This window comes from Brachyistius frenatus, unplaced genomic scaffold (genome assembly GCF_029030835.1).
Source record: "Brachyistius frenatus isolate BFR_SWC_R1_liver_20210118 unplaced genomic scaffold, ASM2903083v1 Contig_35, whole genome shotgun sequence".
NCBI lineage: Eukaryota > Metazoa > Chordata > Actinopteri > Embiotocidae > Brachyistius > Brachyistius frenatus.
In genome coordinates this window covers 652,501-675,828 of record NW_027210634.1, presented here as the reverse complement: position 1 = coordinate 675,828, position 23,328 = coordinate 652,501, and the positions used below count along the sequence as shown (strand labels likewise).

Here is a 23,328-nt window from a genome sequence, read left to right as displayed (position 1 = left end):
TCAATAATGTTTCTGCAATGAATTAAGCTGTTGCTCTGTGGGACTCACAAACTCTCCGGCCACACACACACACACACACACACACACACACACACACACACATCTCTCTAAACGGCTAATTGCCTCCAACATACGACTTGGACTGCGAATGCCAGCCAAAAACCAGCGGCTGACCTCACAGAGTGGCCCAGTCATCTGATTTGTGTTAGCTGGCTGCCCCTCCGTCACACAGGGCCAGCTTTGTGTCATGATGCTACACATTCAGGATGTGGTCAACACTAACAAGCAGCAGCAACAACAACAACAAAAAACAATCTTTGCATGATCATCTTTGGGGATACGCTAAATACCCCACATAAAAAAAAAAAAAAAAAAAAAAAAAAAAAAAAAAAAAAGCAATAATCAATGAAACCCAAAGGGGAGTTAAAAACAATTATATAATAATGACTGAGTATCCTGCATGCACTTAGGATGTTGTAGTGTGTGTGTGTGTGTGTGTGTGTGTGTGTGTGTGTGTGTGTGTGTGTGTGTGTGTGCGTGCGCGCTCTGGAAAAAAAAAAAAAAAAAAAAAAGCAGCCTCCCTTGCGTTGTCAGTGGCAGAGAGGAAAAAGCAAAGAAGGAGGAGAAGCGCACAGCTGGAGTATAAACAGCACACGAGGCGGAAGAGCGTGAACGGTCTCAATGAAAGCATCCGCATCTACAGAGGGTCCACGGTCCCTCTCGGCCACACGTTTCACATCCACAATCATCTCCCACTGCACGCGCGCGCGCGCACACACACACACACACACACACATGCAAAAGGATGGCTAGTGACATGTGATAAAAGCAGGATAACACTCACCAGGCATTGTCAGAACAAATCGAAGGCAGGCAGAGAGAGAGAGAGAGAGAGAGAGAGAGAGAGAGAGACCGAGGTTGAGGAGTCAGAAAAAAAAAATAAAAACCCAAAAAAAGAGATGGATGAGAGGGGCAAAGGCAATTTCAAAGCTCCATTTTTTTTTTGTTCTCCCCCCCCTCCTCCTCTCTGCTGCCGATGCAGACCACTGCTCGCCTCCTCCTCTGCTCTTCCTCACTTGTGCTTCTCTTCCTCCTTCTCTCCCCCTGACTATGTCTCTCCTTCCTCCTGCTGCTGCTTTAAGGCGAAAGGGGGTGGAGAGAATAGGCGCTTACAATGCTCTCCCTCTCCCTCGCTCTCTCTCTCTCTCTCTCTCTCTCTGCTGCTGCTGCTCCCCCTCTCCTCCTTCCTTTTACTCCCACCCTCTCTCTTTCCTCACCCTGTGCAGAGCATTTGCCCTACTTCCTGTGTTGTCTCTGAAATGGGACACACTCCCCCCCCCTCTGTTTATTTCTCCCATGAATGAATGTAAAGGTATCCTGACACTTGACTCTTTTTTTGATTTTTTGATTTTGGGAATGAAGATTCTCCCCTCTTCTTTCTTCTTCCCCACAGCTGCCCCCTCCCTCCACCTCCTCTTAGTAACTCCAGTTAAACCCTCTCCCTTTCACTGTCAGTGACTGACTGCACCTCCCATCTCTGTCTCCTTGCACAGGGAGGAGCCTCCAAATGGTGTGTGTGTGTGTGGTGCAGCCAAGCTTGGCCCTGCCCCCTATGTGGCTCTATTGGGAGTGTGTGTGTGTGTGTGTGTGTGTGTGTGTGTGTGTGTGTGTGTGTGTGTGTGTGTGTGTGTGTGTGTGTGTGTGTGTGTGTGTGTGTGTGTGTGTGTGTGTGTGTGTGTGTGTGTGTGTGTGTGTGCTCTTTGTCCTGTAAACTGTGGTGCTTGGTGTGTGTGTGTGTGTGTGTGTGTGTGTGTGTGTGTGTGTGTGTGTGTGTGTGTGTGTGTGTGTGTGTGTGTGTGTGTGTGTGTGTGTGTGTGTGTGTGTGTGTGTGTGTGTGTGGCGCCAACCAGCCAAGGATTCAGATCAGCTGAGAGACCTGGACTCCTGCTGGGGGCTCAGACAGAAAAAAACACTGTACATAGGAGGCTGGAGCTCGGCTTTGGCAAAGTCACTTAGCCTGATGGGGGCCAGCCAAAGGGGTTGGTGGTAGTGAAAGGAGGAATGTGGGTGGGAGGGGTTTGCCTCGCTCAATTTGAGCCTGGATTGGTAGACTGGCAGGAGATAGGGGTGAGTTTGAGGCTATTTCCAGAGCTTACACACTGGCAGAGCAGGCCGCCAGGGGGATAAAAAGAAGGGGTGGGGGACCGCACTGATAACACAGGACAGCTGTGGAGAGCTGCTTCGGAAAAGGAGCTACTGCCACTGATCTGCACTCCCTGCACGTCTGCGATGATGTCATCAAACATGACATCACCCTTACCCCTTATTCTCCCGAACACACGCACGCTCACACACATTAGTGCACGTGTTTGATCGCATAATAGGGTGTGGAGGAGGGTTACAAAATACTGGACTCCAGGTTCACACCCTTTCAAAACAAAAGGTGACAGGCACATTGTTAGTATGTCAGTACTTTCCCGCTGGACACCTGTTTCCTTTAGAAACTGCCAATTAAAAAGAGTTCTAGCTTTGAAATATTCCCAGCAAATACTGATGGGAATGAAACTATGTGAGTCCAAATCTGTAAGGTTTGAATCAATGTTCCCTGTGTTCAAATATCCACACTACCTAGTATGCCTGAAAAAGATTTAAGTATGTCTCAATACATAGTATGTGAAAAGTACCAAGATGTACATCCGGGTGTAGTTTGCAATTTGCAGGCCAGCATGCTACTCTTGCTGTTCTGACCCACAATCCTTTACGTCACAATTGACTGAGCCGCCGAGACAGTTGGTGGCGCTATTGCGCTGCCTGCAAATTAGAAAGAAGAAGAAGAAGAAGAGGAGGAGGTATTAAAAAGAAGCGTCCTCCTTCCAAATTGCATCCTTCTTCCTTTTACTTCAAATGTAGCGCTACAGATTAAAATGGATACGACCAAGAGGGTCACAGTTCAAGGATCATTTTCGTGATGAAGTAGTGTTTCCCAATTGTATACATATACTACATGCAACAGTACATACTTTCTAAGGGTAGCTTTAGTGCATACGTAAAGTCAAAAGTACGGGATTAGGAGCGCGAGCTTTGTCTCCTGACATATACAAACATAATTAAAACATACAAACAATGCTTAGATGTTGTTTAAAGCCGTTCTCCAAAGACTGCATAGACACAAAACTACTTAAATGCAGAAAACAATCTCAATTTAATCTCAGCACGGCCTCCTGTTGTGGATTATAGATTAATTACTCGCTCTTGCATCGAGTGCAATGTGAGATCCAATCCAGTGTATCTGCTCTGCAGTCAAGGAGGATGATGATGATGTTGCTTCAGCTTCAGAGAGCAGCAAAAGCATTTCATGTGTTTCAATACGTTCTCCTGCGCAGACATTTTGCAACTGACTAATAATAAGAACGCCCACTTTCTTCAGACTTGGAGTGAAAGGGGATAATTATCATCATGTAATTCAAAAAAATTTTAAAAAAAAAGGCTTCAAGCTGATTTGAAATTGTATAAAGGTTTTCATGTAACTGTAGAGGAATAGCTGTAACTGCAATGAGAGCGAGGTGGCTTTTGAAGATCGAACTTTATTTTTTTTGGGGGGGGGGACTGAGTTTAATGAAGGTTTTATCAGGAAGGCTTCTTCGTTCATGTCTTCCTTTCGGCGATGCCTTTTTGCCTCCATTCATATATTTTACTGTTTCCCTCTATTATTCTATCAGGTTGAAATCTAAAAGGCAACTCCTTTCTGCTTCACTTAATCCAATTATGTAAGCCTAAAGCTACCACCTCTCTCTCTTCCCACACACAAACCAATCACTAATCAACATGCCTTTTATCAGACCAATTAGCTGCACCTGTAACACGCTGACTCCAGCTCCTGTAGCTGAAGCTAACTTACGATCACCACATTCCCATCGAGACTCCATCGAGAAACAATCCAAATCATCTAATGGAACATTTTTCAACCGAACCGTGCAGGTTTTTTTTTTTTTTGCATCCATGAACTAATCTCATTATTTAAAATATAATAATCAAAACTAGAGAGAGGAAAATATGGCTATTCTCCATTTTCAAGGTAAAAAGAGTTGAGGTAAAATACAGTAGTTAATGCTGCGTGTAGTTTTAGCCATCAATGATAAAAACAAGTCTTAAGATATCGGGTGCTTTGTATTCCATCTGCTGCCTTCAACCCGGCAGTTCAAAAGCTTCTATAGAAGTGCTGTATTCAAATGGTACTGGAGAGCTCGTGGTTACAATATGGGAAGTCGTGTGCACTGCATGCTTGGCGTTCAAGTGCTTAAGGTGAAAAAAAAACAAAAAAACACTGTTGCTAGGCAACAGCAACATAGCCGGCATCTAGAAGCCACAGAGGCTAACAATTTAGCAAGCTAACATGGGGTAGGTGGGTGGGTGGGCGGGGGGGAGGGGGGGGGTAATGTAAACATGTAAATGCAAAAGGCGCAGAGGGAAAAGATGAGGCAGTTGGGAAGATTAACATTCTGTCATACACAAGAAAAACTCAACGTGATTAAAATTACAATATATTAGCTTAACATCCAACTCCAGGTTCATAGAAGATTTTGAGTTCTGACTCTTCTCGTGCACGCAGTGAATACAACCCCATTTGAACGCAGCAAAACGCCACAGATTCAAAGTGGGCAACTAAGATTCGTGTCACCAAGTCAGAATGCAACCAAATCATGAAATACGGTCACAATCTCCCCTTCTGTTCCCGAGCTATTGTGTTGGATAACGGCCAGAAAAGACACTTTTCCCTGATGTTACAGCCAAGGTGACCTTTGACCTCTTGTAAATCTGATGTCATCACTTGGACATTTGTGTGAAGTGTCGTCGTAATTTGCGATTGAATTCTTGAGTTATCGCCACGAGCCTTTTTTTTTTTTTTTTTTTTTTAGGTCACAGCGACTTTCGACAACCAAAATTAAATCAGTTCATCCTCAAGTTTAACTGAATGTTTGTCCCAAATTCCCTCAACGTATTCCCGAGGGATCGCGTTCACTTGAATGAGACGTGCCGACGTGAAACCATAACCCCTCTTGCTTCGGCTGCTGCGGTCGTGGAGGTATATTAAAAGAACAATCTGAAATATTCAGCAATATTTCCTCTGCACGGCAAAACCGTGCAACAGATTCGTAAAGAAAGGCACGCTCAAAATTCTGGGAACGTAACGTTTGAAAAATGCAGCACAGTTTTCTCACGGAAAGGACGAGAGTGCAGCCTGAGTGCAGGAAAGCTGTTTGAGAGGGTTTTGTAAATGCGCAATGAAATGCTAAACGTCTGACCCAGACACAATCCAGCTTACAAAGACAGCACTCAGATAACACAGCCTTTTTTTTTTTAAAGGGCTCAGATCTGTCTAGTGCCATCTCTTCCACTTCAGTGTGCGTCCCTAATATTTACAATTCTCCATGCAATGAACACGCATTGCAGCGCAATGACAGGCGTGAGTGCAGACCACCCTGCAGGAACCACTGTGTTTGCGACTGAGTTGCAAATAATGCCCTCTGACAAATAGCTATCGTGTAAATGAAAAGGAAAGTGAGAGGAGCTCTTCCTGTGAACTCAAATGTGACTTTGACTTCAGCGGCGGTTCATCGACATTCATGAGGTGAAGCTGCAAGCAGGCAGACGTGTAAACAGGCAGCTCGGCACCTTGCTACTTTAATTTTTGTTTCTAACTAGGTCAGACTGCACCAGCAGAGCTGAGCTGCTGTTACACACATGTGCCAATCTGTCTCTTCTCTTTTCCACAGAGTTCAATTCTGTTCGCGCTGCATGAGATCAATATTACAGTAATCCAATTTTATTAACGGAGCAAAACAATGGGCTTTTATCAACAAAAAAAAACAACAACAACAAAAAAAAAGGATAATAATGAAATGCAGCAACAGTGCCCACGTTATTCATTCTAGCATCTATGCCGATGGATGAGGACTCGAACAGCGTGCAGAAGCGGCAGCACCCCCCTGCATGTGCCTCCTTTCTGTCGACGTACTCACTTAATGAAGATATAGGTCACACTGGCCGGGCGTTAGTCCGAACCCACCCAAACACCGCGACGGTCTGACCTTGATGAGGCAGCGTCTGGAGGAGGAGGGCCGTGTGATTGGTGGATAATAAAGCGCGCCGGGAGTCCATCAAGCTTCATCACCCACGAAATCAAAGTTTGAAGTGCTCCATCACACCAAGGTTTCTGAACACTCTGAATATAACACTTAATTCATAAAAATACAAAACAGAACTAACAGTAGCAAAGTGGAATTTAAGAAAGACGGAAGAGGTTGACGTATAAAGGATGGGGGGGGGGAAATGGGCTGTGTGCCTTCAAGGTTTCCAGTGATGCAGCTTTTCTAACACACACACACACACACACACACACACACACACACACACACACACACACACACACACACACACACACACACACACACACACACACACACACGAAAGCCATTTCCATGTTCGACAGTTTGCCAGGCAGTCAAGTGATTCCTTCGTCTTTGAGAGTTCCTTCTTTGCACAAACATTTTGACAACCCTGTACTTTCAAAGCATCTAAAAACGCCGGCCTGTCTATATTAAAAGTGCAATAAGCACCCAACTGAGTTTAGTTGCTGGGGATGCAAGCCAGATGTAAATTGGATCAGTCCGTGCAAAATCAGAGGGAACCGGTGGAGGGAAAGCCAGCGTGCCTGTGACGCTCGATTTAGCAATCCAAGTGGGCGCTGGCTCGCATCCCCAGAAACAGAAGTGAGGACGGCGCTGATCAATCTGCTGTAATATATATATATATATATATATATATATATATATATATATATATATATATATATATATATATATAAAAAAGGAGGTTCCTTTTTTCTGAACATATTGGATTTGCAGATGGTGACTGGCAGCGCGCTGCAGATAAACCTCACCTCCGCCAGGTGCTGGAACTTAAAAGTTGAGTTAGGATGAAGAGCACATTTCACATATCACAACAATCCCCATTTTACTTTGTGAGTCAACTTTTATGTCTCCCGACAGCTTGCAGTCAACGTTAGAAGGCAGGAGAAAAATATTTTAAGACTTAAAAGACTTTTTGATATCTTCTTAGGCCTTTTGTGGGGATTCAATCCTCTTACTTTTTTACTGAGTCATATAGGCTCCTCCACACTTGAAATCTACCCTCATCAAAGACAAACGTCAGTTAATAGTAATTATTGTAATTTAAATGGTGAAATTGAAGCTTATTTAACACTTGAATCTGAATGAAGGGTCTGAATATATGAATACATGGTCTTTTATTAGTCCAAATGTCTTTCGGCCTCCTGTCATGAACACCACACACGCGCGCGCGCGCGCACACACACACACACACACACACCAAAATGAGTGAGAGTGAGCAGTGAAGTGGCAGAGAGGCCTGTTAGTGCAGTGGAAAGTGGTGAAAAAGCATCCAGAGTTATCAGTAGGGTAATTTATTGGATCTGTAATAGTCACTGAGTGCCATCTGAAACATCAATGTCACTGACTCTTTTATGTGTGTGTGTGTGTGTGTGTGTGTGTGTGTGTGTGTGTGTGTGTGTGTGTGTGTGTGTGTGTGTGTGTGTGAACAGTGTTCTCAATACACATAATTTATTTCAGTGTTCTGCCCCTCCACCCCGTCCCCCACCCCTCCCCATCTGGAATCTGTGTAATCATTTCCTGTTTTATTTTGGAAATCCTTCACTTTGAGCGTTCCACGTTTGCCTTTATTTTCCTGCCATTGTTTAGTTTCCTGACAGTTTCTGTACCCGTCTGTGTTATGTTTTCCCATCAGGTAATCTTGTGTGTTGCTTGGTCACAACATGGGAAGTCGTGTGCACAGTATGCTTGGCGTGGTTACGTCGGAAAAACACTGTTGCTAGGCAACGGCAACGAAGACGGCGTCTAGAAGCCCCAGACGCTCACAATTTAGCAAGCTAACAGGGCGGGTAAAGTAAGGCAGGAAATGTAAAGTCACAGAGGGAAAACATGAGGCCGCTGGGAAGATCAATATTTTCCTCAGACGTAGGCTATTATCTAAGTTATGAAGAACGACTAAAATGACAATTTACTTTACAACGAAAAATGAACTTCCATGTCCGCTGCCTTTTCCGTAAACGTCAGCAAAAAGGTCACAACTCGTGAACTCCAGGCTTTATAAAAAAAATTGAGAACCCATGCCGTGAATACCACGAGGGGGTCGTTTATATGGACTCTTCTCATATACACGGTAAATACAACCCGTTTGAATACAGCATATATATGTATATATATATATATATATATATATATATATATATATATATATATATATATATATATATATATATCTGTTATATACATAAATTGTATGTATATATATTTTTTTCTTTGGCCTTCCTTATTTCTTATGAACCAGCTTTTTCAACCTCGGTTTGCTTCCCCGCAGCATATTGAAAAAGAAATGGCGACTCTTTCACCATTCACTTTACCTCTGTTCCTTCTGTTTTTACCAAATAATGTGTTTGTTACATTTTAACAGAAAAATATCCTTTAATGAGGCCACACAGTTTCTAATATTCATAATACCAGTTCGTGGTAAATAACTAAAAGGCCTGCGACCATCTCGGATTAAAGGGAGGGATGAATTAATGAGTAAATGCGTGTTTGCATGAGCACTGAGCAGTCTTTTAAGGGGATGTGCAGCGCGCTGCTTTGATGGGGGCGTCTGTATTCCTGTCACGCCCAAGGCCCCATCCATTACAGCTCATTACCCGGGGAGAGAATGAAAGAGAGGAGACCCTTGGCCACGTTCGCCCGAGCTCACGGAAGACCCAGCAGGGTTAAACATCAACCGAGCCCACGGATCCCCGGCAGCCGGGCAGGTGTCGACAGCAGTAGGAGAGCCGAGGTGGTGATTCTGTTACAAAATGGGCAGATAGTAAAGTGATTGTAGCAGATTTATACGGAAAAGATCCCCTGGAATACATTTAAACTAATGATTAAATAATGTGGTAGAATATAAATCTCACACAGTCAGTCCGCTCACTATGAAGACGAAGAATACATTGTTTACTGGGAGGAAGTAAATAACAAGCCAAAGGTTTTCTGTACCAAGAAGCGCAACTCAGGCCACAGGAGCTCTAATTGCACGTATCCATCATCATACGAGGATGGCTGAATTTAGAGACTGCTCCTGCTGTGCAAGAACTGTGTGGAGCACTGTGACGTTCCCGGAGCTGGGAAAGCTATAACCTTCGTGAGTTACTATTCCAACTTTCGTCACTTGATCAAGAACAGCACCCTAGTTACGCACTTCTTTTTTTTTTTTTTTACAGTGGACCTGAAACTTGAGCAGAGGGCGCATAACAAATTTCGGGTCAAATTTTTGTGGAACAGATAAAAGTGGCATTGGGCGCATTGTCATGTTGGAGACCTCAAGTGCCTCTGGTTGTTTGTACTGAACATTTACACTCAGATGTCTCAGAACAGCACAGTTGAACTCCGCATAGACAGTCTGACCCCGGGGGGGGTGGAGGGGAATTCACAGTAAACAACCGACCCGGTTGCTCTCCTGATCTGACGCGACTCCTTCCGACTTTCTGCCCCTCGGAAACACGAACGCCACTCAAAACACCTCTCCACGCTCATTGCTTTTTTTTGCTGTAGATTTTCCGATGCCTTTCAAGGGTCTCTGTTGCCAATTTCACGGGCTTGACACAACATTTTGACATATGCCCTCTCCTCGTGTCGATGGAAAACGGAACAATAGTCACAAAGAAATGTGTGTAATTCATTGTGCTGATGTTCGTCAAGCGACAAAATATGGAATACTTAGTAACGAAGGCTATCATGGTGCTGTGCACTGTTCATGCGCAACAGGAGCAGTCTCTGAACTTTTGGATCCACCCTCGTAACCTAACCTTTAACTGTACAGACTTCTTGAAACTGTTTTGAGGGACTGCGCTAAACTTGAAAAGACCAGGGAATGATTTTGGGGGTACAATTTGTGCTGAATCACATAATCTGTTCAAGTTGACAAATTTTATTGCAGCAAGTATTTTCCTTAATAACCTGCTCATGTATTAAATTGTACAATAAAAATAAATAAATCTGAATGCTAATTCATGTATTTAAATGCTTTTACGGACATCTAAAATATTTAACAAGCACAACAAATTCCACCTGTTTGTTTGTTCTGACCTTCAAACACACATTGTTCCTAAATGCTTCAAAACACCATTTAAAGAAAAACAAAAATGTGAAGTGTGTGCCTTTGAAAGTATTCGAAAGGCAGACACACCAGTGCAGTAAATAAACCAGACTCATTTAAAAATGTATCTTATTTAATGAACTGAAGCTAGTTTGAGGAGTCTTTGAGCACCACAAGGTCTACTGACCAAAAAACATGTTCTGTTTGATTCTGAAAGAACACCAGAACAAAAAAAACAAACACTTGCGTCTGTATCCCAACTTGAAAACTGAATAGCCATGTCTGTCCTTGAAGAAAATTACAAGCACTTAAGTTCATGAAAACATGGCAAATCAACCTTTTCAAAACACCTAAATAACATTGCATTATTTTGGAATGAATGAAATCCCCCTTGTAATCTCAAATAGAAAGCGATAATACCACGAAGCCATTGAATCTTCACTGCAGGCGTTAAATCTTGAAATGCTATTGATGGGTTCATTCAATGCACCCTGGTGTGTACGGGGCAGAACTTTAATAATGTAGGTGAGACCTGCTCCGTAAAAAACACATTATTACCCTGAGAGCTGTTTCATCTACACCAAATCATGCTGATGCACTGGAAATGAGAAGGCGAGAGGGGGAGGGCTGCCAAACAGAGAAGGAGAAACATGCACTCTTCCTCTATTTTAATTACGCCGTGCTGAAATGAATGTAACAGAAGCACAGCAGTTTTTTGTGATTGGCAAAAAATCTGTAACCTGGCATTTGATTGTTGTCACTACTAAGTACATTACTTTCTCATGACAGTGTCCAGGCCTCTATCCCTACTGTGTGTGTGTGTGTGTGTGTGTGTGTGTGTGTGTGTGTGTGTGTGTGTGTGTGTGTGTGTGTGTGTGTGTGTGTGTGTGTGTGTGTGTGTGTGTGTGTGTGTGCGTGCGCGCTTGTGAGCTTACACAAAAGGTTCTGACCATGAAATGTGATTGGTCAATTGTACATTTGGAACGTGCTCAAATCAGCACGACAGCACAACCATCACGGGAAAATATCACTGCATCACAATGGGAAATATATAATTAGAGTTGAATTTCATATAATATGCAAAACGATGTTGTTTTTTACTTGTTATAGGCCTATTAAATGTGACCCATTTGGCAAAATCGGGTCTTTGTTGGTCCCTTTTTGTCGCTCCGAGCAGCCATACCGTAACACCAAGGATAGTCGCGCACTTAAAACCCTAGCGGCGGATAGCTTGACACGGTGCTGAAATCTTGAATCTTTATTTCAGTGAATATATTACTTACATCAAGATTGAGCTAGCTGAGCAGTTTTGCGTCTCTGTGTGATGTATTTATTCAGTTTGAGAAACGATTTCTAGGAAGCAATAAAACGGACTAAGAAATCTTCTCTGTTGCTGTGGTCGTTGCTGAGGGTCGGCCTACTTCCTGGAGTAGTAAAGATCCCATACATTACGTAAGGGTCTACTGACACAACTGATTGTTTTCCAGTTCTTATTCACATCCCAACTATTGCCGTGGAAACGGAGATCGCACCAACAAAATTGCCCCACAATATGAAAACATGTTGATTACATATATAATATAGTTGGTAACTTGTTGTACAATCGCAATATTAAACAAAAAGATGGCGCTTTAACTTCATTAATTGGCACGACAATACATTTTGCATATTATTTTATTTAGTTGGTAACTTGTTGTATAATCGCAATATTACATTGATGGGACGTAGTTAATTGGCACGACAGCGACGCATCACTGAAGTTAATGACGTTAAACACACTCTCTCGTGTATAATTGCTGAACTAAAAACCCCAGAATCAACATTCGAAAGTTCATGTTAATGAAGGAGTTCTGAATATTTGTGAATATATGAATTAGATGATGCCAGAATAACATAACTGACATCTCTAGAAATATGTGTGTTTTTGTGTGCATGATTGTCAGAGGTCTAAATGCATACGTGATCAACAAGCATGCGATATGCAGCATTAGTGATGGAATGACGGGGTGGTTGAGGAAGATTAACAGGGTTAGTTGTATGCAAATGATGGCGAACGTGAACGAGGAGTGCAGGAGGAGAGGCGAAGAGGAGATCGGTGGTGCAGTGGCATAAAAGTGAAGAGGAGGAGGGCAGCGGGAGCAGAGGAGAGGATCGAGGGACGAGGCTGTGAGCGCAGGACTGTGTTTAATGTAGCAGAAATCCACCAGTGAACTGCAGGTCGGAACAACAGCTCCAGACATAACTATTAGCATGAGAGAGAAGCAGATAAAGAGAGGACCGAAAGTGACGAATGATAGCCGAGCGGAAGTGGGCCACAGAGACAGAAGAAAGAAACGAAACCAAAACGAAAAAGCGTATACGCTTTGTGAAGGGTTGATAGATGCTGGCTGGAAAAAAAAAAAAAAAAAAAAGTGAATGTCTGAGAAAATGAGCGAGATGTGGAGGGAGATAGGAAGAGAGAGAGAGAGAGAAGGAAAAGAGTAATAGAAAAGGTTTGATATTACAGTCAGACCACCTGGGGAATGTTTACAGAATTTAATAACTCTAAATGTCATCACTTTATTGGATTTATGGATGGATGTCCCTCTCCCTCACTATTGCTGCTCTCCTTCCATCATTCTCTCTGACGCGTGCACGCACACACACACACACACACACACACACACACACACACACACACACACACACACACACACACACACACACACACACACACACACACACACACACACACACACACGAACCTTAACACCGCCACCTGCAACAATTGCCCTGGTACCCGTCTGTACAGCTTTATGGAAAAATGACAGGGCTCTTGAATCCTGTTATAGACAGCCATTAAGAGTTACAAGGTGAAAGGTAAAGCTTCTTACAACACCTTTTTTTTTTTTTTTTTTTTTAATATATAAAATCCCAACCTTATGGTCTTTAAATCCAAGATAAAGTGAGGGAGGAGTAATCACCCAACCTTAAAATCCATACGAACCATAACAATGACTTTATGGACCGCGATGTCTAAACCTATCAGATACACACACTTTTTTAAAATATGGCTTTAAATAAGACGTGTCTATTATCTCTGAGTGCCATTTGAAATGAGCGTCGGTCTTTTGATTTACAGTAAATGCTATGAAATGTTTGTACCTGCTGTTTTCAAATTAAAAAGAAAAGAAGAGTCATTTCAGAACTGCATCGACCATGACAAGAACTGAATTTATTCCTAAGCAGTTTCTGGAAATGTAAGTAGGCTTTTAATGACTTGAGGAGGTGTTTGTAATTAAACACAAATTATATGTGGGGTTTATTTTTAATCTTTAAATGTGACTATTTTTGAATGAAACAAAGTTAACTTGCGCTAAAGAGAGAAAAGGAGTTTATATAGAGAAAAATCAGCAACACTAACACAAATGCCGAGTTAAAATGCAAATTGTGAGCTTGTGGTTACAGCATTGGAAATCGTGTGCACCGTATGTTTGGCGTTCAACTGGTTTATTCGTAAAAGCCCCGTTGCACCAGCTCCTGCAGCTGAAGCTAACGTTCAATCACCACATCACCATCGAGACTCCATCGAGAAACCATCCAAATGGACAATTTTTCAACTGAAACTGGAGGAAGGGGGAAAAAAAAGTCTATTTTCCATTTTCAAGATAAAGAGTTGAGGTAAAATGCCGTAGTTAAGGCTGCTTGTAATTTTAGCTATCAATGATAAAAAAAAAAATTAAAAAAAAACAAGTCTTAAGATATCGGGTGCTTTGTATTCCATCTGCTGCCTTCAACCCGGCAGTTCAAAAGCTTCTGCCGAAGTGCTGTGTTCATATGGTACTGGAGAGCTCGTGGTTACAATATGGGAACTCGTGTGCACTGTATGCTTGGCGTTCAAGTGCTTAAGGTGAGGGAAAAAAAACCCACTGTTGCTAGGCAACAGCAACATGGACGGCATCTAGAAGCCACAGAGGCTAACAGGGGGGCTAACGAAATGCAGGAAATGCAAAGGCACAGGGGGGGGGGGATGAGGCCGTTGGGAAGATCAACATTGTCCTATCGTCTAAGTTACGAAGACAAACTCTACACGACTAAAATGACAATATATTGGCTTAACATCCCCAAAAAAATGAACTTCCATGGCCTCTGCCATTTCCGTAACGCCACGTCACAACATCGTGAAAATACCACGAGGGGGCCGTTCTCACACGGACTCTTGTTGAGTACACGGTAAAGACGACCCCATTTGAACGCAGCAGCCTAATGAATTCCAGCTTCTGTTTATCCACTGACCCTGTGCTTTGGTGTTATTTTGTTCAGGTGCCTCTTAATAACACGCCCCTGCCTGCAGAATTTCATTCTATGTTATGCAAACATAATTACAGCATATGCAGAAACAATAGAGATGTCAGACGGAGACAGGCTACGAAATGATGTTACGAATCAGTTCAACTATTTTATCCAGGCCTGAATATTCAGAGCTGAAGTCTGAGTGACGTTAAAAAAAAAAAAAAAAAGGCCGCCGTGTTACAAAAGCAGTCTTTCTCTAAAAATGCATGAGTCACTGGTGCCACTGTGCTGAGAACTGCAGCCTCCCAAACACACATACATACATACATACATACACACATGTATGCACACAATTACAGACACAAACGCATTTCCACAATCAGTCGGTTCCACTCAGCTCCCGCTGCGGCAAACAAAACCCACAAAGACAACTATTCCCATTACTTAGAGAGGGGCCGGACAGACAGGAAGACGAGGGGGGAGTCGGTACTGTCGACAGCAATGATGTCATGAAGGATTCGGGCGCACTCGGGGAAGCTGCGGAGAGCCGCCACAGTACCAAAAGTGTGTAAAAATGCATTTATATGAAGGGCAAGATTTTCGTGGCTGGATTTTATGAACCCAGCTGGAACGCAGCACTGTGAGTGTCAGTCAGGATCCAACACACACACACACACACACACACACAGAAACACACACACACACAGAAACACTTCATATTGGTCCAATTATTGAGTCAAACGCAATATAAATGACCCTGAGTAACAGCGGCCTGCGACAGGATGATGCAACGTGCGGGAAAGCAGCGGGGAGAGCGAGAGACGGGGACATGACTATGCACTATATTTATCTTTGAGGTCGAATGACGGTGTTGAATGCATGTCTTTTTTTTTTCTTTCCTCGCGTGGCATTTGCGAAGCTGAAGCGTTGTGCCGCTTTCACATTTCCTACATTCTTTGCATGTTTCTGTCAAAAGCTGTTGACCAACGGGGTGGCGCGACGCCGTCAGCGGGACGAGTGCTTTGTGTTTTCCGTGCACAGTGCGAACAGAGCACGGATGGCGAGCGACGCCGTCCCGTCGGATAGTGAATTATATTCGCGTTCAAAGAGCTATTCATTGTGAAAATGTATATCTGAGGAGAGTTTATTGAAAAAAAAAAAAAAAAAAACCAAACATGAGGGTATCGACCCCACAATACTTACTATTGCGCTGTCAAGGCGATGCTCCCGCATTGCGACCGCTCTGATATTCATCCGTGTGTCCAGGGAAGGTCAGTGCGGATCAGATGTGGGGTGTGGGGTGGGGGGGGCGAGGGTGGGGTGGGGTGGGGGGGGGGCAGCAGCTACAGTAGGAAGGGTTAGATAATCTCCGACGCAAGAAAAAGCACGTAGAGTGGATCAGAGCGGCGGAGAGCAACAAGAGCCGTTCGGGGCAGGATCAGATCAGAGCACAAAACACACAGAGACCGACATTTGTCAAGTGTCAATAAATGTTTGCAAAACCTTGCCCTAAACTGTACGAATTAAAGATTGTAAATGTTGATTCAGAGGCCCGAAAAAAAAAAAAAAACACGTGATGAAGTAATGAGTTTGATATTTATGAGGCAGATGTTTCTACGGACAAGTAAGCGTTCACACGGGTCGAGTCTTGAGTTTGAACACTTGAAGATAGCGACACCGAACCGGAGCCGTCTACGGGACAATCATCACATATTTTCTAATTAATGACGGGATTATATTCAGATGGACCGCTAGAAAAATAATAAGAAGTTGCGACTTTAATTAACAACACCAAAACGTCTGGTGGAATTTTTTTTTTTTTTTTTTTTTTTTGACATTTGACAATTCCTGAGAGAAGTTCAATGGGAGTCTATGGAGCCGACCCCCTAGCGGCCATCAGTGGTATTGCAGCTTAAGGCACTTCCACATGGGCCTCATTTTTCAGAGCCGGAAGCTACGTGTTCAACACTCAGAAGCTTTATCAGAAGCTTCTACAATTTTTTTGGGACTCCTGTAACGTAACAACTGATTATAGACTGTGCTTTCCCTTCCTATGACCTAATTATTACATCGCCTGCCACAGTGAAAGCTGGAGAGAAAACTGTTACTATCTGAAAATGATGCAAAATATATGAAGACCGAAAAGCCCTGAAAAAAAAAATCTTGATTGGAATTTAAAGATGTCAGGTATACGAATGAAGTATAATGACATGTAAATGGATGCATTTATTTTGAAGCAGCATTATCTAATTCATAATAAATATTTAGTTTACGTGTACAGTGTCGGCGTGTGTGCTCCCATGCATAGCTGTGTTTCTGCTTCGCTAACGGATTCAAGCGCGTGTCCATCCTCTGATTAACACGGATGAATATTTCATTCTGGAAGTCCAGCTGCTCCTCATCTGCAGGTCTCCCTCCTGAGACTGCCGCCGGCTACACGGCCTAACAATGTCATCACAGTTCACACACACACACACTTAAAATGTATGTGTGTGGCCACATGATGCTCTTCGACTAATTACAATAAAAACAAATTTAAAATTTAAAAAAAATGCAAACGCATGACTGTGAAATTTAATTCAAGATTTTATTATATATTTTTTTGAGTTAACCTCATTCGTAACTGTCTAATCGTATAATGTACAATAGTGGTCAGTGTTTGAGATGTGCAGCGAATACTAAAATCCTCTCGCCGTGTTCCGCATCTCTCACATTCAAGGCTGCACATTTGCACGCCGGGGAGTTTTCAGGGTATAGGATTCCCCTCCATCCTCCTCCTCCTCCACCCCCTCCCCACTCCCCCCGCCTCCCTCCATCTCTCCTACATCTCATCATCCCTCCTCCCTCTCCAAAAAAAAAGTTCCCGTGCAGTGTTTCCTGCCCTGTCGGGGAAGGCTGCTCCTCCCGGCTGACAGGGAGCATCACCGGCTCCTTTCACAGCGCATTACTCTCTCATTCTGCATCTTTTTTTTTTTTTTTTCCATGCTTTCTCCACACAAACACAAAAACCCTCGAAAGCACCAGAGTGGCATTTCTCTCTTCTTCTACTATGGAGACCCACAATTACATGTCTATTTACAGTTGAGGTGTGTGTGTCGTGTGTGTGTTTTCTGGGTTGAGATAAGACACCTCCCCGGACGTTCCAATTTCCCGTTCGATATTTGCCTTCTTTCGCCGAGCGCTTTTTTTTGTTGTTGTTGTTGTTGTTGTTATCAGTGAAAACGCATAAATGCTGATAGGTTAGGACACCTTACAACTGTTTGAAAAAATAGAGACGGAGGACTGGGTGGGGAGGTTAAACCGGAGAGCGATGAGTTTGAAATGGATAGAAGGGAGCGAGATTAAAAACACAGAAGCAATAATAATTAAAAAAAAAAGTAGAGAGTGGGAAGGAGAATGTGAAAAGACAGCGGGACAACCAAGACGGAAGTGAGCTCATTTGGTCCGACCGCACCACCGGAGGAACAGTTCACCACGTTCCACGCGGAACAATTGGTGGCGTTCCCTTGTGATCGTTTGACAGTGATGTTAATGCCTCATTAAAAGTATGACGAGAGGCGGTAACTCGGCTCCCAAAGTTTGGAAATGAAAAAGCCACGGAAGATCTCTTCAAACGCTGCACCTGCGTTAATTAAACCCCCACAGATGAACAACTTGGCTTCTTCCCAGATGCAGAAGACGCATGCATGAAAAAAGATCACAAATTAAAATACAAAAACATCCAGAGTGAGCAGAAAGTGTGATTGCAGGTCAACATCGCGCGGTCTGGAGCTTTAATTGACATGGTGAGGCGGGAGGTAAATGTTTGCCAAGTGGCCGAACTCCGAAGGTAATTAGGAGAAGTTATCAAGAACTGGCAGTTATCACAGCCAGAAGCAAAACACGACTACACGGGGAGCACCGTGGGCAGAAGACTGAACATAGATCCGTGCAGAATAGACTCTGAGGCCAGAGATGACAAGGACTGAAAGGAATGTATGCGGGGACATCTTGATGAGTAGGCCTAGGAGAATATGCTAAATCATTTTATCACTACATTTTTTTTTTTTTTTCCCCTCATATCATACACAGTGTCTACTTTTTTTCAGTTCTATAAATCCTGAAGTGTCAAAATGTAGGCTTGTAGGAGCTCATCGTGCGCTCAGGCAGCTGGGGAACCGGTCCCTTTTGGGAACGTCCTACTTCCGAGTTGAGAGCGTTCACAAACAGGCTACACGGCAGCCCCCAGAATATGTGCTCTATTTCTGCTGTCAGAAAACAGAAAAGTGACAAACAAGGTTGTGACTATCGCAAAAAAAATAAAAAATAATAAACCCAGGGGTGAAATGGAGTTCAGGAAAGTCAGTATTATTTTTACACGACGTTTCTACTGCTTTGTTTAGCATTTAGCACAGCGAGCAGACTAGTTAGGCCAGTCTTGCTATTTCACCCCTTTTTTCGCCGCACGTTCATTTCTTCGTTTTACCACAAACGCCGCCATGTCAAGTGATGTCAAACATACGTCTCAGAAGCCTAAAAAAAATTAAAAAACTCCTCTTTTACTGGTGTGGATATTCACAGTTTGAGAGGCGTTCAAGACTTGGTCCAGTTTTTCTGGAGACTGAAACTGTGCTCTTTCACTCGGTATACTTCACCGAATGGTCATAAACTCCCATCCCTCTGTTAGCTTGGGCTCTCAGCTTGGTTTTCAGTTTACATTGCCGGCCTATTTCATACTTTAAGTAGCCTCGCCGGTCTCCAAATTAATTTCACACACCGACATAATGTGACTTTGTTCATTCATTACAGCTCTTAATATTTAATGTTACTGTGATGATGTTTTCTTGCGTTTCAATCTTGTCTTTGATGCCGAAGTAATAGTATGAGATATATTTTGGGAGGTGAGCTGTCTGTTTCTAAAAGGCTGCTGCATCACTGGTGAGATCATTTCCTGTTGTGATCAATCGTTAGAACGTTCACCAGCCTTCAAGTAGCAGTTTGTGATTTTTCTCATTTCTGATATACTGTGCGTTGAAGGTCGAAAGAAAGCAAACAAATAATTCTACCTTGATGGACAGACTTTAGTTGAATGCCACAACTCTACCATAAAAATCCCATGCCGTGACCTGAGGAGAGGAGCTTTGTCATATATTAGTGAGAAAGAGTGAGGCCTATAGGAAGTGACAGACTGAAGAGTCAGGATTTACTCTTTTCCGCCATTCAACACAAATGTCAACGGTGACCTAAATAACCAGCCGCCAGGCTGAGGGAGGCATCAGAACAGACATATGGACAAATTGAGCATACACAACCACCCACGCACACAACCACCCACGCAACCACGCAACCACGCACGCAACCACGCACGCACGCGCGCGGCATCACCACAACGGACCAACCTGTCATTGTCGACGCTCCTGAAGCCAGGAAGGATGTGTCTGAAGCTGGAGTTGCGGTCGAGTTTGGGTTGACTCTTGGTGCGTTTTATGGAGCCCTTCAGCCGTCGACTCAGAAAGCCCTGATGGAGAAAGACAGTCAATAAGACGGTGTCAACGCCGGTTTGTCGGGGAAGTCGCAGAGATGTCAATCGTTGAGCTCAAGCTGGGCGGCGGGACAGAACGTATTAACGCCAACATTTATGCTCCACGTCCCCTAATTCGGAGAGGTCAAACGCCATGAATACTTAAAAGGGTGATGAATGTGTATAGATCATCATATCAGGGCTGGAGTGAGGCTCGCACTCGGAAAGGTCGGTGCAAGGTTAGACACAAAGTATTTCCTGAATGCATAAAAGTACAAGCAACATCTGACACATTTCCAGACAGGGCCTTTCGAATAAAAGAAAATTCTCCAAGAGCACAGATATAATAAGCTGAAAGGTGGTGATTTCCCACACCACTCTTTTTGTCAGTACGTGTGACAAATGCACAAACGTGATGTACAAATATTGTGTGTTGTATAATCATCTTCCACTAATTCACTGCGTACACCCCCTTTTATTAGTTTTCTCATCCTTCTCTTTGTCTGACTTAGTGTGTTTTGCCTCCTCTAACATCTGCAATCACACTCCCCCAAGCACCTCGCCGTTTCCATGGCAACTGTTGGCTGGCATTAACAGCGAGAGAACACGAACAAAATGAGATGTGGAGCAGAAATAGTGGGATGTTGCAAGTTTTGAGAGCTGCAAAAAAAAAAAAAAAAAAAAAAAAGACCTGATGTTTTTTTTTTTGCCTGCTTTTTTTTTTTTTTTTGGCTGTGGGGAAGAAGATGGAGATGAATATACAAAAGAGGAAGACAAAAAAAAAGAAAAAAAAGAAAAGAGCTCTCAATAAAAGGGGACAATGGAGAGGTGATAGAGCAACTTGGAGGGCAGAACAAAGATGATGGCGCTTGACAGGTACACTGGCACGCAGGACAAAGTACGAAGCGAATCAAACTGAAATGTAGCTTTTACTAAAATCGAAAATTGCAGTTGATCATTAGGCCCGGATAAATACGCCGAGCGCCTTCAGGAAACACGGTGTGAGAGACATGCGTTAGGTCTCTGAGGTTGCACGAAGCTTTGTCGTATACATTCACACGTTTCACGTGACGGCGACGAGCAAAACCGCACGGCGACGACACCTCCCTCCGTACCGTTCGGGCCATTAACACACCTGTATAATTATCGGCGACGGTGCGAACAGGTCGCCCCCGGCAACAATGGAAGAGGAGATAATTAGAGAGCGACTTCCAGACAGCCTGCCAGCTGATCACAGAGCAGCCGCATGCATCCCGACGCACAACACCTGCACATCAGGACGCACTCTGGCCTGGGAACAAAGACTTGCTACTGTCACTGTGGTCCAAGCTCACGCCAATCATGGGAGTGCTTATGTTGCACTAGTATGTGAGCAAAAATGGTAGAAGTGTCCTATTTCCATAGTACATAATAATAATGTGTTTACATACTGAGGAAATGAAGTGCTCTCAAAACATTAGGACCAAAAAAAAAAAAACACTTCCTTTGTGCGGTATTGATGTAAATTAGTGTCCCCGCAATGCAATGCCCGGCTGCAGAGCATTAAAGCAGACTTTAGATACCAGTGAGACAGTTTCAGGGAAGATGTTGGAGAGCAAGACACAAACCCATAAAATATAAAAAGTGCACAGCATCGATTTTACGCTTGGAGTTCGATTTGGCTACTCGCGAGCTACTCAGCCTAAAAATACAATTTATTATGTGACTCTGGAGGTAGCTCTCAACAGGCTAGAAAAAATAAGTCAGTTTGAAAACGAAAACATGCAGTAAAAAGTGGGAGATGTTGAGTTTGAAAGATGCGCAAATTTACCAGGCACAGGGTGTCTAAAGAAGTGTATCATGGGAAATGTAGGCCGTATGGAGGTTTATCCACACCAGGGAGAAAAAGTCAGTAAGTCCTGGCCTCTACTGCTTTAATTTTGACCGTGTTTGATTTCATTAATAATTAATTAATCTCTCTCTTGCCTACATCCACACTTGGTCAAAGTCCAACGCTGAAGGAAGAGTCCCTCTTTATATCGCTGCAATTCCACAACCAATTAAATCCATAAAGGGAATGCATAATGTTTTTGCAAAGTCTCAAGTCGGGTTGATGTCTGTTGGCAACAGAATTGCATCATTTCCTCATCGTACAAAAGATAAAAGTCGACGGATTTCTTGTTGTCGATGCACTTTAAACACATGTGAAAATATACCACTTATTGTGGGCAATTAGTGTGCAACCTAGTGTGAAAACAAAACACTCCCAAAGTGGATTTACACGGCGACTGAAGCTGTAGGAAGGTGGTTGGATGATCTTGTGCATTTAAATACCAACTGGAACAAGACAATGTGGTGGTTGACATATTTTATAGTAACATTGCAAATAAATCAGAACAACTGTTTAAATGGTGATTGTGACGAAAGATAATGACATTAGCAATGATTATTGAAGCAATATTACAATGTCGTGCCAATTGCGATTGCACAACGAGTGACCGACTAGGTTATATATCTAATCAAAATGTTTTCATATTGTGGGGCAATTCGCTCTCAAAATATACAACGTTTTGTCGGCGCGTTCTCCGTTTCCATGGCAATACGCGGGGGTGCGACTGAGAACTGGAAAAGAAATCAGTCACGTCAGTAGACGCATGTATTGTAATGCGATGTTTACTACTCCAGGAAGTAGGCCGACCCTTAGCAACAGTTTGTAGTCCGTTTTTTTATTTTTTTTTATTTTTATGCTGACCGTTTCTCGACTACAGCACATAGAAACACAAAACCGCTTCCATTTGAACGAAGATATGCCTTCGGTGTATAAAAGTCAATAATGATCAAACTTTGTGGTTACGTTAACTCTTAAGTGAAGGCAAATCTGACACGGTACTTGTAATCCTGCAGAGGAGATGACAGCCAACGGCTTACTGCTGCTACCTGCCACCAGTGAACTTTCTTCAGTGGCTATTAGCTCAATGAAGGGAGCTGAGTCACTGCTGTTCAGCGAGCGAGACGCCTCACACTCCTACCGGCGGCTTTCTAAATCAACCTCTCGCTCCCTCTCTTAAGTGTCAATACATAATTCATTCCATATGTGCACGTGGTTAAATTAGCATAGACGTCCCTTCGAAAACAATGACAAACATGAGTCAGACTCTGCAGCAGGATTGTTTTTAGCATCACCCCGCAGATCAGCTCCTTCAAAAAAACAAAACACAATGGCGAGAAGTCTTAATCAGACGAAAAGGAAAAACGCACAATAACCTCTACACACACACACACACACACACACACACACACACACACACACACACACACACACACATACACACTCTCTCTCCGGGGGCTACAGGGAA

The 23,328-nt window shown here is 43.2% G+C and overlaps 1 protein-coding gene across 7 annotated transcripts in view; it reads right to left on the bottom strand.

The window, feature by feature from the left end:
* dab2ipb (DAB2 interacting protein b) overlaps window positions 1-23,328 on the bottom strand; it is a 162,040-nt gene that overhangs the window by 58,434 nt on the left and 80,278 nt on the right. For 6 of the 7 annotated variants that reach the window (XM_069700800.1, XM_069700801.1, XM_069700805.1 and 3 more), the window contains one exon: window positions 19,872-19,990. In XM_069700800.1, the coding sequence (XP_069556901.1) occupies window positions 19,872-19,990 (119 nt within the window). Of the gene's footprint in view, window positions 1-844; window positions 1,401-19,871; window positions 19,991-23,328 lie in introns of those variants that run through there. The other variant, XM_069700810.1, reaches the window with a different exon arrangement.